General features: G+C 42.1%; 1 protein-coding gene across 1 annotated transcript in view; it reads right to left on the reverse strand.

The window, feature by feature from the left end:
- Nucleotides 1-12,761, reverse strand: part of LOC106722119 — a 108,561-nt gene that overhangs the window by 49,590 nt on the left and 46,210 nt on the right. The window contains exons 8-9 of the mRNA XM_025202513.1: nt 6,175-6,329; nt 5,322-5,399 (exon numbers count right to left, since the gene is read on the reverse strand). Coding sequence (XP_025058298.1) covers nt 5,322-5,399; nt 6,175-6,329 — 233 coding nt within the window. The remainder of the gene's footprint in view (nt 1-5,321; nt 5,400-6,174; nt 6,330-12,761) is intronic.

Genomic DNA, 12,761 nt, shown 5'->3' on the forward strand with positions numbered 1-12,761 from the left:
CCCTAGCAGTGACTAAGGGGCCCAGCTGGGGGTTGCCAGGGCAACTGGAGCTAGCAAGAGATCGCACCTGCCAGCGGCCAGCTAATTGAAAGGGGCAGGGCCTGGCCCCCTTATAAACCCTAGAAGCTGAGGCCAGAGGCAGTTCCCTACCAGCAGCCAAGAAGGAATGAGCTCTCTGTCATGGGAAAAAGGAGAAGTCAGTGCAGGAGCAGCATTTAACACTGCTGTGAAATGAAGAATCCCCAGTAGGCTTGGATGTCGTTATGGCCAAGCAGCTTCTGTTTATGTTATAGCCAAGGGCTTGAGTTTTTGTTTACTGTTTGTCACCGGTGGTTTGGGTGAGGCTATTAGGGGTTGGAGGAGGCCTCATAGGGGACTCACACTAGTGTGGGGACCCCAGCGCCAGTGAGAGCACAGCATTCAGGGTGCACAGACCCCAGCCCCAGAGAGGGGGCAGTTGCTGAGAAGCCCCGGAGTTACTGGAGAAGGCCCCGAAGAGAAGGGCGGCATTACTGGAGAAGGCCCCAGAGAGAAGGGCGGCATTATTGTGAGGAGGTCCTAGAGAAAAGGGGCAGTGAAGAGCCCCAGGAGAAGGGGGCCGCACTTGAGAAGCCCCAGGAGAGGGGGCAGCATTGTGGAGAAGTGCCAGAGAGAGGGCGTGGAGAGATGCAGGGCTGTGGAGAGCCCAAGTGCCAGAGAGAGGGCATGGAGAGAGGCAAGGCCGCAGAGAACCTGAGTGCCAGAGAGAGGGTGTAGACCCAGACCAAACAACGTCTATTCCAGCTGCAAGGCTTGGGGCGTGGTAAAGGGGGGGTTGGAGCCACACAGCCCATAAGGCTAGGGTGTCCCTGAAGCACCCATTGCAGAGCAGAACCCACCAGGCATCCAGGAGTCCACGGGGCAGAGACTACAGCAACCCGTGTCCAAGAGGACGTAAGGCAGCCTCCTATACATTTAATCTTCATCAAAGACGTGGCGGGTGACAATTGAGGGTGCCCTTGGGCCAACTTGGCATGGGAAAAGGGCCTTGAGGAGATCACGGCCCTCCTGCAGGACCCCGCCGTGACAACAAGGTACCTTGTTATTATGTTTGACTACCCTCATAGTCAGATAGTTCCTCCTCATCTCCAAACTAAATTTCCTCTGCTGCAGCCTGAGTCCATTGCTTCTAGTCCCATCCTCTACAGCTGTATAGAAAACAGTCTATCTCCATGAACACTATCATCACCTTTCAGGTATTTGAAAACTTATCAAGTCCCACCTCAGCCTTCTCTTCTCCAGAACCCTAGTTCTCTCAGCCTTTCCTCATAAATCATGCTTCCTAAGTCTCTAATCTTTACTTATTTTCCCTCCTCTGCTGGATTCTGCTGTTATCCAATGTCTCCAGTGCACAAGAGTGCAGCAAATGGAGAAGACATGACTCTACCCCTTCATTCTAGCCATCAATGCACAATCAAGAGTTCACCACACCTCCAACCTGTGTGAAGTAAATTAATCCCTCCCAACACATACAGGATGGTCATCAAGGATGAATCACCTCTGAATCATAATTTCTTCAGCATTCATTGTTGCCTCATCCCAAACTTAGGGCTGACTTTAAAGACTCAGCTTAGCATGTAAGTAGAACACAGAAACCAGTTGACTTGCTAATTATTTTCTTTATACAAATTCATACTCTAGTTAGAACACAATTTTGGATCCTAGATCTAGCAACTTTGCACACTGCATTCTATCAGCCACTGATCTTGTTGGCTGCCATGGGACTGCTCTAAACTATGCCAAGGTCATTTTTAAGAGTCAGCCAGCTCAAAGTTAGGGTGAAGAATGTAGACGAAGGAGAATCTCCTAGTTTTCCACCCAACAAACTGAAAAAATGGTCCCTTGCTCAGCACAGCAGAGAATTCAACTCCTTGACGAAACACAAAGAATAAGATTGAATGGCTGCCTGAATTATTAGATTGCCTGCCTCCTGACCGGTTAAATTAAATTTCTCTCTAAAATTCAGCTTCAATACATTTAAGCAGAAACCTACATAAACATCTCCTTCCCCCCTGACTTTATTCATCATGATATTTTCATTTTTTCCATGAGCAACATATGTGAAGAATTAGAACTACCCACAGATTGGAAACAACAAAAAATAGTAGGTCTCATCTGGCTAGGCCTAACCATCTTCTGCGTCATGCTTGTTAGCAATAACAAATGGAATGTCAGAAATACAATAAAGCCAGATTTACATGTTCTATAATTCTATGTATTAAACAGGAGGTCAATGACAAGCAAGTGAGACTATCTGAGTAGGATACTTTGTCTTGACAGGAAAAATATTACAATTCATATCCCTGGTCTATTTTATTTATTGTTTGGCTGCTCCACAGCCAATGCTTGCTTTTATCACTTGGTGACACCTGTGTTGTTATACCTTACTGCCAAAATATCTAATGTAAAAGAAACCCTTCTTGTTTGCATTGCCCCAGCGTGACTTTCAAACAGATGCATAGTCTATACCCAATATCTCCTTTTTTAACAAAATAGCAGCATTCAGAAAGTTATTAATAAAAAATACCTGAAAACATCTCATTCTTTTAGGAAGTGGTTTTACTTGTCCAAACTTCATTTTTACTGTTACACTTAAGTCTTTCTCTTCCTATCTTCCTACCTCTTCTTATTCCACAGAATTTGACCTGTTGTTATCTAAGGCCTTAACTGCGGTACTTAATGCATATTCCTTCACTAAAAAAATGTAATTAGTTTTGAATTAAGGTTGCTTTCCTGGGTATCAAAAACTCAAATTGTACAAAACAAGGAACAAAGCAATTCAGTCTTTCCACCTCTTTCCTGTGTCCATGTGATTTAAACATATATAATATAGTCAGAGTGAAAGATCCATGTTAGCTGTTTAGCAGTGAGCATAGTCAGCAATACAAAGGAGAAAAATAAGCTACTGGAGTGAGTACATACTAGGGGGATTAAACTTCTGCAACACTGATTTATCTCATGTGACCTACCACTTATTGGCAATCTTGTGGATTGGTCTACACTTGCTGGCATTGCTATATCAGTTAAGTGACATGGCACTTCTACCCAAAGCATATATGGCAGTGGTTCTCAACCTTTTAAGATTTAAGACACCCCTCAGAAAATGCCAGCTCTTAGTTTTCACTAGTTTCTGACTACAGAAAAATAGTAAAGTAACCTGCCTGAGCAAAGGGACAGAAATTCAATATAAACTGGTATACGTGATCAGAACCTGATTCAAATCTGTAACACAACAGAAGTTCAATGCACATATACGGTTTCAGTAAGGGCAGGTCATGTCAGACCAACCTGATTGCCTTTTACAATCAGGTCACAAAAGCATTGGATGCAGGTGCCGCTGTGGATGTAGTCTTTCTGGACTTCAGCAAGACCTTTGACACTGTCGACCACCCCATCCTCATTAAAAAACTAGGCGACTGTGGCATCGATGCCTACACAGTCAAATGGATTGCTAATTGCCTGAAGGGTCATACTCAGAGGGTGGTGGTGGACGGGTCATATTCAACCTGGGGGGAAGTGGGCAGCGGAGTCCCCCAGGGCTCGGTCCCTGGGCCCGCACTGTTTAATTTCTTTATCAGCGATTTGGACGATGGGGTGAAAAGCAACTTGTTCAAATTTGCTGATGATACCAAAATTTGGGGTGAGGTGGGTACGCTAGTAGGGAGGAAAAGACTGCAGAAAGACCTGGATAGGTTGCAAGGGTGAGCTAACAAAAACAGGATGCATTTCAATACGGACAAGTGCAGGGTGCTGCACTTAGGCAGTAGTAACCGGCAGCACACTTATAAGATGGGAAACTCCCTTCTTGAGAGCATGGAGGCAGAAAGGGATCTTGGAGTCATCATTGACTCCAAGATGAAGCTGGAGTACTGTGTCCAGTTCTGGGCACCCCACTTCAAGAGGGATGTGGACAACATTGAGAGGGTCCGGAGGAGGGCCACCCGCATGATCCGGGGACAGCAGCGCAGACCCTACAATGAGAGGCTACTGGACCTGAACCTGTTCAGCCTTCACAAGAGAAGGCTGAGGGGGGACCTTGTGGCCATTTATAAACTCACTAGGGGGGACCTTGATTCAACTAGCACCCCCCTGGGATAACAAGGAATAACGGCCACAAGTTGTTGGAAAGTAGGTTTAGATTAGACATCCGTAAGAACTACTTCACAGTTAGGGCGGCTAGGATCTGGAACTAACTTCCAAGGGAAGTGGTGCTGGCTCCTACCCTGGGGGTCTTTAAGAAGCGGCTCGATGCCTACCTGGCTGGAGTCATTTGAGCCAGTTTTCCTCCTGCCCAGGCAGGTGGTCAGACTTGAAGATCTACAAGGTCCCTTCCGACCCTACTTCTATGATTCTATGATATACCACTTTCAAAGTGGCCAAAACTGAATTAAGATAAACCTGGATAGATGCAGGATCAGACTTTATTGATTTAGGTTAAATCAGTTTATTAAACTTCTGTCCCAGATCCCTTCCAGATTCAAGTTAACTCACAGTCCCCCAGCATCCCAGGATGCTTTGCACTCCCCCACAAACCCCACCTCACGCAATGGGCAGGCTAGCCTTGGCCAAAGCTGTCTGCTCCAGTGGAACAGAGAGGTGTGCTCTAGCACCCCCTGGCTTCTGGCCAGGGGCACTGCAGGCATGTGGCTGCATTTCTGGAATCACAAGTGAATGTCTATTCACTTGCTCATCGGTTCAATCTATGCAGCTGAGATTAACCTGCGATAATTGAATCAATTCAGCCTTGGGCTTTTTGATTGTCTGTTCTTAGCCAGAAAGACCACAGCAGGTCAGAATGTTTTTAACATTACAAGTTCCTATTTGAAATATCTGGGTTTGTTTTGAGAGTCATATTTGCACACCTAGCACTGCTAATATTGTGAGGCATCCCACAATACCTTTGAAAGGATTCAAGGCACCCTACAGCACTGCAGCATCCCAGTTAAGAATCAATGATCTATCTATAGATACTTTAATGTATAAAGAGTTAACTGGGAAAGGAGTATTTTGTTACTGTGTCTTACTCTGTTTTGGGGAATGGGTTTAAATTAATTATACAAACAAAAGAAATATGCCCAGTATAACCTGAGCCTCACCTAGGGAGATATCTAGTATATCTCTACTGGGATAGTTAGTTATAATGTTTCACCCTCTTTAAATGAAGATAAATTCTGTAACACCAGGGCAGGTAGTAAAAAATAAACAACTGTTAACCATTATCAGGCCAAAAGAATCTCATGGTATAAGCACCCCAAACTGATCATTGCTTGAATGCAAATTACCTTTTCCCATGTTTTTCAATCAAGGCATTTACAGCATCATCTGTAATTTGGCATCCATTTGCAGAAAGGCTCTGGAGGCTGAAACATGTAAAATACTGGTTATTTCTCCACACTTTAAAAAAGTCATCCTTGGCATCTACTGCTGTGAAATGAGTTAAACCATAGATTCATTTGCTTTATTTCCTTCCTGTCACTTCGAGGTATAAAAAAGCTAGAAAATGGATGCAGGCAGACAAGGTTCTTTGGGTAAGTGTGGTATCTTTTATAAGACCAACTAAATAGTTGGAAAAAATTGTTCTTTGTAAGCTTTTGGGTACAAACACCCTTCTTAATGCAGAGGAAGAGTCTACAGCAAGCATTTAACACAACATTTCTATCTAAGAGGAACTGCTTGGTGGTCCACATCCCTAATTTCTGGGAGAATCTCTGTACATACTGCCTCCATCCTCCAATATAAATACCAGGAGGGAAAATGATGGGGACAGGAAGCAAACTGACTGAGCTAGGTTCTGTTACAGCTATGTTCCCATGATCAGTAGCACAATTTAGAGTTGCTAGGAAGAAACTCTAATTCTCACCGGGGTGTGGCTGAACCCAAGAACCAGGGAGCTGAAACTGGAAGTCACTCTCCAGCCCTATTCCTCTTCCCTACTTACACATTGAACAGAGGTTGGTCGCTGGAATCAAACCTGATAAATAGAATTAATTTTATAATTTGTTTTGTGCCAATAAATGGATCCAGGCATGAAACATATTTGTATAGCTTAACCACGTGAGACTGAATAAGCATTTCTTTTCTTTTCTTGAAAAGAAACACATCTTCTTTACTCTAAAATCTTCTTTAAATGTTTACCTTACAGAAGCTTCTGCCAGAGCAATGATTCCTAAATCAGTGGCTCCTGTCCAGCTTATATCCACAGAGGTCAGCTTGTTGCAAAAGGTGCTTGCATGGTATAAAATTATGTCTCCTCTCAGTGTAGGACCACTGCAGCTTGTTGTATTCAATTCCTGGATGTGAAAAAAATAAAACAGCAGTGGATGAATAATCTTAACTGACTGCAAAGTGTAGAAGTTTACTTTCCAAACCACAAAGATGGACAAAGATGTGCTTTCCCTCACTGTTCTTATTCACCTTAACTTCTCATCTTTATACATGCTACCACATGCACGTTTCTATGCTAATTTTATGATATCGAGGCTCAGGTTCTTAATGGATCTCAAGCTCACTAGCAATATAAACATATGCACTGATTTGAAAATACAAATGTGGATTCTTGAATGTCTGAATGGATTCCCCAAAATATTTTTGTTAAATCTTTAAGGTATACCTTAGCAACTAAGGGCTCAGCTTTCTGATGTGCTGAACACCATCCATTTTAACTAACATTGGCTAACTTCGGGCTCACTAATTTCAAAGCGAGTTGAGGATACTTGGCACTTTTCAGGGTTGGGCTCTCAGTCGCCAAAGGCAAGACCAATTCCTTCTGCAGGTTTTTTTCAATAGCACTAAACTAGTCTTTTCAAATAGCATATAAGAGATCACATTTGATTCCTTAATTGCTATATAAGCAGAACAATTCCTTACAGGAAATAAGTTTATGGATTAAAGTGCAGTATTGTTAACTTTAAATGTTCAAAAATAATGAGACAGGCTCCAACATAACATGAGATTGGTTTAAAAATAATAACATTTTAAAAACCTGTTAGGTTCTTTTAAATTACTCTCTTGCTTTTTCAGCCTTCAGGGTTCAGGGTATATTTATTTATTTATTTATTTATGTTTGGCAATGATAAGGCCCACAGATTTACTTTTCTGATATGCTTAAATAATCACACAACTCCAGGAACTGGGTTTAAGAATAATAAACAACAAACATGGTAAGACTTGCAATAAAATCCCAAATATTTTCAAGTTTATTGTGATGGACTGGTATATGCTTCTTATGTTCATACCAGTCTACCACTCTTTTTTGATTTATGAATGTCATTTGGATTGTAAATTTCTTCACTTTTGCCTTTTAATTCCCATTCGACTGGTACAGGTAGCATATTTGCCCACTAGCATAGCATTAACAATGGAGAACAATCAAGAGCTATCACTAGATAATCTTCCATTCAGATAAGGGCACTCTAGGAAAATAAACTGGCTAGAGCTCCAGTTTTCCCAGATTGGAGTTCAGGTGGGTTCTAACCAAGCAACAAAAGCAACAAATTAACTAGTGTGGAACTTGAAGCTTCCCAGGGCAGGGTCACATATAGCTCCCTGTAACCAAGTAGAACTGGAAGGCAGGAGTAGTCAGAAGAAGGAGAAAAGGTTGGTTGCTGAAAAATGTGTCCAAAACTCTAACGACTCTAAAAAAATCCTTTTTTATTTCATTCTGCCTTCCCAAAAAACTAGGCATGTGTGTTATTTGGGGGCCGGTGATAGGCAAGAAAATAAAGTATTATAATTCCCTCTTACCATTCTTTACTCATACACACGCATGTTCCACTTAAGGTGTTATTAACCGGTTAACCACATCTTAATCTGTAACACAGCCACATGCTCAATCACGTGATAAAGTGAGGAATAAGCCACAAAGCTATTCCACAAAAAATGTGTAATAACTTTGTGGCTCATTCCTATCATGCCATTAATTGAATGTGTGACCAGATGTGCCCTCGAGCGTGGGAGCCCACAGCTGATGGGGCTCCTAGCTGTGGGATTACATGAGCCCACATCTGATCTGGGGGCATATGGTGTGTGGCTGGGAATCCAGATAAACTGCAGGCTCCCATCTGTCAGCTCAGGGGGCTTCCAGCTATGGGAGCTTGCTACTTGCTGGTGTAGAGGGAGCCTGGTATCATGAACTTGGACAATTCCTGTGCTGGCAGTAAGGCTTGATGGGATCTAATGCGCTATCCCACAATCATGCTTCCTGTTGTATAAATAGTTTATGAAATTTGTAACTATTTCAGAAACAGCCCAGGGTTCTGATGCCAAAAATCAGCTGCAAGGAGAGTGGGGTGTAGGGGAAGCTGAGGAACTCTGGCCTCTTAGAACCTGGTACCTCCAATCCTGGTGCTTTCCTGCCTTGCAAGGCACTTAAAAATGCTGGGTTTGGGGGAGCAGGACCAAACACGTGTTCTTTAGACCACAGGAATCCTGTGATGGAGGAGAGGTTCCCTAGTCCTGGGGCCCCAATGTCCCGGGACTCCTAAAAGCCATGCATACAGCTAGGCTGTCCGTGGGTGGGACTGACAATAGCTGACTGTCAGACTCAGCCCTGACAGCCCCAGGTCTGAAACCTGTGAGAGGCTGAGAACAGTCCTGAGCCCAAGACAGAGATGTCCCCTGCCCAGTCTGCAGGATTGGGCTGAGAGGCAGTTCAACATTGGCATGATTGAGATTGAAGGAATCTTTTGTCCCAAAATTTATGGCAGGAGGTGCAATGTTTGGGATAGGACATAAAATTCCTCTGATCCAAATAGCTTTTTAGTGTTTTAATGCTTGCCAGGGGCCTCAGCAACAACTAATAAGCAATACTGCTATTTACGTAAGTTTTAAAATAAATTCAAACCTTCTGATGCTAATAAATACATCCTATGACTTTGCATTAGAAAAGTAGATTTGTTTCTATTCATTGATCTGAAACTTGTGGGAATGGGCATTATAATGAAGTGGTTATGGCACAAAAGGTGAATTGGTAGAGAAATTAAATGAATTAGTTCCATCAATCTTCTCTGCATTAAAATGACATAAATATCGGAACACAATGTTTTCATTACAGAACATATGGCAGCAGTCCAGCTATAGTTATTTCTCTGAAGAAAACCATTTATTTCATGTCAGCTGACATTTTATTTATGAGCTACTTATTTTTCCTTCATAGTTGTATTTGTTTATGTTTGTTTCCAAAGGATGTATTTGTGTTATTTGGATGGTCTGATGCATGGTGGGCATTTTGTGCATATAAATACACGCAGAGCATCATGTAATCTACACATACAAACCTATAAATATATAACTAGAGATGAAAAAGTGACTTAAATGTGAGGTGCAATGTTTGTTTGGTTTGCTCATTTTATATTATAAATAGCATATACATATGAGAAAAACAATTAACTATATTTTAATTATTTTATTATGTGAGATATTTTGAAAAATACAATCATGAATTTTCACTCTTTTGCACTTGGTCATCTAAATCAGTTTGCAACCTTGAAGATGTGTTGTGTGCGGATTCAAATTCAGATTCTTATCTAAACATGATTAATTTGGAGCAATTTAGCCATTTCCAGAGACATGAGTCTTGTGTATCAGCCTCCCTGCACTTTAAAATAGTGGCAGGAGCATTTTAACTAAAGCTCATTAGATAGCTAATAAAAATAAACAACAAAAATTTGATAACTATGAAAATCAAGCCATTATATGAATAAGAAGACATCAACTTTTATATCTATATAATTCTATATTTTCCCTTTTTACAGGATTGGCATGGGACTTACCATGATGAGAGTCATAAGGATTATGAATGTCATGATCGTGCTTCTTATTAATGAATGAATGTCATGACCACACTTCAGCATGGTCATCGGACTGGAGTTGGGCCTCATAAATCTCCAATCAAAACTGGTATAAATCAAAACTCATTCTGTGAGATAACAGAAAATGGACACATTCTGTGTCCACCTTATGTAGTGATCTTTTTGCTAAATCAGTCAGCAAACCTAACTATATTTTTGGATTCTAATATATATCTTTGTCTGATACTCGTTTATCTATCTGTTCCCTCATCATAATTTCATCGATATGTCAAAACCTAACTCCCTGGAAAGAACAGGTCATATTCCATTCTAGCTTACAAACTTCCTTCTTCAGATATTGGTTTTTACACTTTTTTATGTAGATATCATATGGGACCCAGACCTTCATTGATACCTGAAGACCACAAGGAAACCTTTTCACCATCCTCTGTTAGAAAAACATTATGGATAAAAAAACAGCACATGCAGCATCTGATGAAAGGTGTTGCCTACAAAAGCTTATGCCTTTCTGAATGAGTTAGACTCTAAGGGTATTTTTACACATGCTCCCAGAGTAGGGGGAGATGCTTTAATTAGAGAAACTCCAAGAGCGCCCACAGAGTCTTGTGTATCATTCTCCCTGCACTTCAAAATGGTGGCAGGGGCATTTTAACTAAAGCTCATTAGATATCTAATTAAAGTGCCCACAGCATCTCATGTATCAGGGTCCCCATGACTCAAAATGGCAGCGGGGGCTCTTTAACTAAAGCTCATTGAGTTAAAAATTTTAAAGTGCAGGGACACTGATACATGAGATGCAGAGGCTGGCTCCAGCAGGCTCGATGAATTGAGTCTGCTTCGACACACTTTAATTACAGTGCATTGGACCGGCCTCCCCACACATCTACAGGCACCCTAAGGTGCCTTCCTCCCTTGCCCTCTGCCTGAATTAAAATATTACACTTACTCTTCGTGAGCAGAAATCAACATGACAGATTTACTTTTACATTATCACTTCTACAGTTATTACTCTTAAGAAGAACTACATAAATTCAGCACTTGGAATAAAGAAGGAATATGCTCTGGTTTACTTATATAAAAATGTTTATATTATTTTTATGTGCTGATATGGGCTCCCTCGGTGATTACTTTCCATGAGATTTTTTAGACTTCCATACAAAGAACTGAGAATCATCAAGTCATAAGTGGATGTGCTGCTTAGAAACAATTATACATTCAAATAGCATTTTTACTACAAAACAAATTATTCTTATGTACCTTTCTTTAATCTTTTCCTTAAAATGTTAAAATAAATATCTATAAACTGTTGGATCACTAATATTTACAGAAGCAAAAGCAATCAACTAGTTGATATAAAAACATACTAAAAAGAAGTACATATATGATAAGACACATTAGAAAAAGCTCACTAATTTAGACCAAAGCTATTAGCAGACACTAAATCAATAAATATAAAGCAGCTCTGGAAAGAAGCCAGTGTATTTTAATTGAGCATTATTTTTTGTAGGAAAAAGCACAGAATTAAGGGTACTTGTACAAACTTAATTTGGGCCTTCTGTGCATACATTATGATAGAGTCTTCGACTACTAGGTCACAAATTGTTCTTTCCACGGCTTCTTACTTCATTTAGTGCACAGCATTGGGCAGCTCTTCAATATTTTGTTTCATCTTCATTGTTCAATGTGTGGCCCCAGGCCTTGTTTACTGTACATTATTCAAACCCTACTCTAAAGCCAGAAATAGTTTGATCCTGAGTTTTTCTATATTATCCGAGTGCTTTGCAGCTATTAACTACTGTATTTACTTGAATCCAAGAAAAGGTTTTTCCTCTGTTTAACATGGGGAATAAAGATCCTTATCTTGGATTTGAGTACAAGGTGGTGGGGGAGCAGGCAGCTGCCCCAGGATCAGGGCTAGAGTTACAGCTGCTGCCTGACACCTCAGTGCCCCTTCCATTTCTCACCACACACAACCTCTACACCCCATGCCCCCTGCCACCTTTGCCCCCACCTGCTTGTTGTCTCTTCCCATCTCCTTCCACTCTGAAGCCTCTGCTCCCTGCCTTCCAGAGCCAAAGCTACCATGCTGCCACCACTGCTACAGGACTAGGCTAGGGCCAGAGCCAACACACACTCCAAGTCCCAAGCTACAGTGGGAATGGAGCTTGCCAGAGCTGCAGCCAGAGCATGGGTAAGTGGTAGCAGGGAGGGGATGAGGGCAGAGGCTGCCAGAGGTGGGGCATGGGAGGAAGAGGGAGTCAAGGCTGCAGGAGAGTAGGCACAGGGGAGCACAGGAGGCTGGGGGGGCAAGTGGTGGGGGTGGACAGGCAGCAGGGTGAGGTGTGGGAGGGCAAGAGGCAGGGGGAAAGCCCCACTGGCTGTCCTTCTACTGCCTGCCTCACAGCCACCCCAACTGCTTCCCCACACCACCTGTCCCCTCACTGCCTCCTAACCCATTGCCTCCCCCTTGCCACCTGCCCCCTACTACCTCCACACCTCCTGATCTCTACTGCCTGCCTCCTAGTGTGCCCCCATCACTGGCCCCCCTGCCACTGCTTTCCCCACTGCAGCAATGCAAGGGACATAGTTAAGATGACCCTATATTAATTAGCTCCAATACATGAAAAATTATAAGACATTTATAAATTGTCCACGTATGGAATCATATTACTGGGAGGTCATCTTGAATTCAGGGTCATTTTGGATTCAGGTAAATGCAGTATCTTCAGACCCCTATGATATTAAGTATTAGTGCCTTCATTTATATAAGGGAAATTATGGTACAGTAAAAGTAAGGTCATAACATCTCTAATAGTATACAGTAAAAGCGTTGTTATCTGGCATGAGTGGGGCAAGAGGGGTGCCGATTATGTAAAAATTCCAGTTACCTGAGGGCAGGGGGTTTTCAGCAGG

This window comes from Alligator sinensis, unplaced genomic scaffold (genome assembly GCF_000455745.1).
Source record: "Alligator sinensis unplaced genomic scaffold, ASM45574v1 scaffold226_1, whole genome shotgun sequence".
Taxonomy (NCBI): domain Eukaryota; kingdom Metazoa; phylum Chordata; order Crocodylia; family Alligatoridae; genus Alligator; species Alligator sinensis.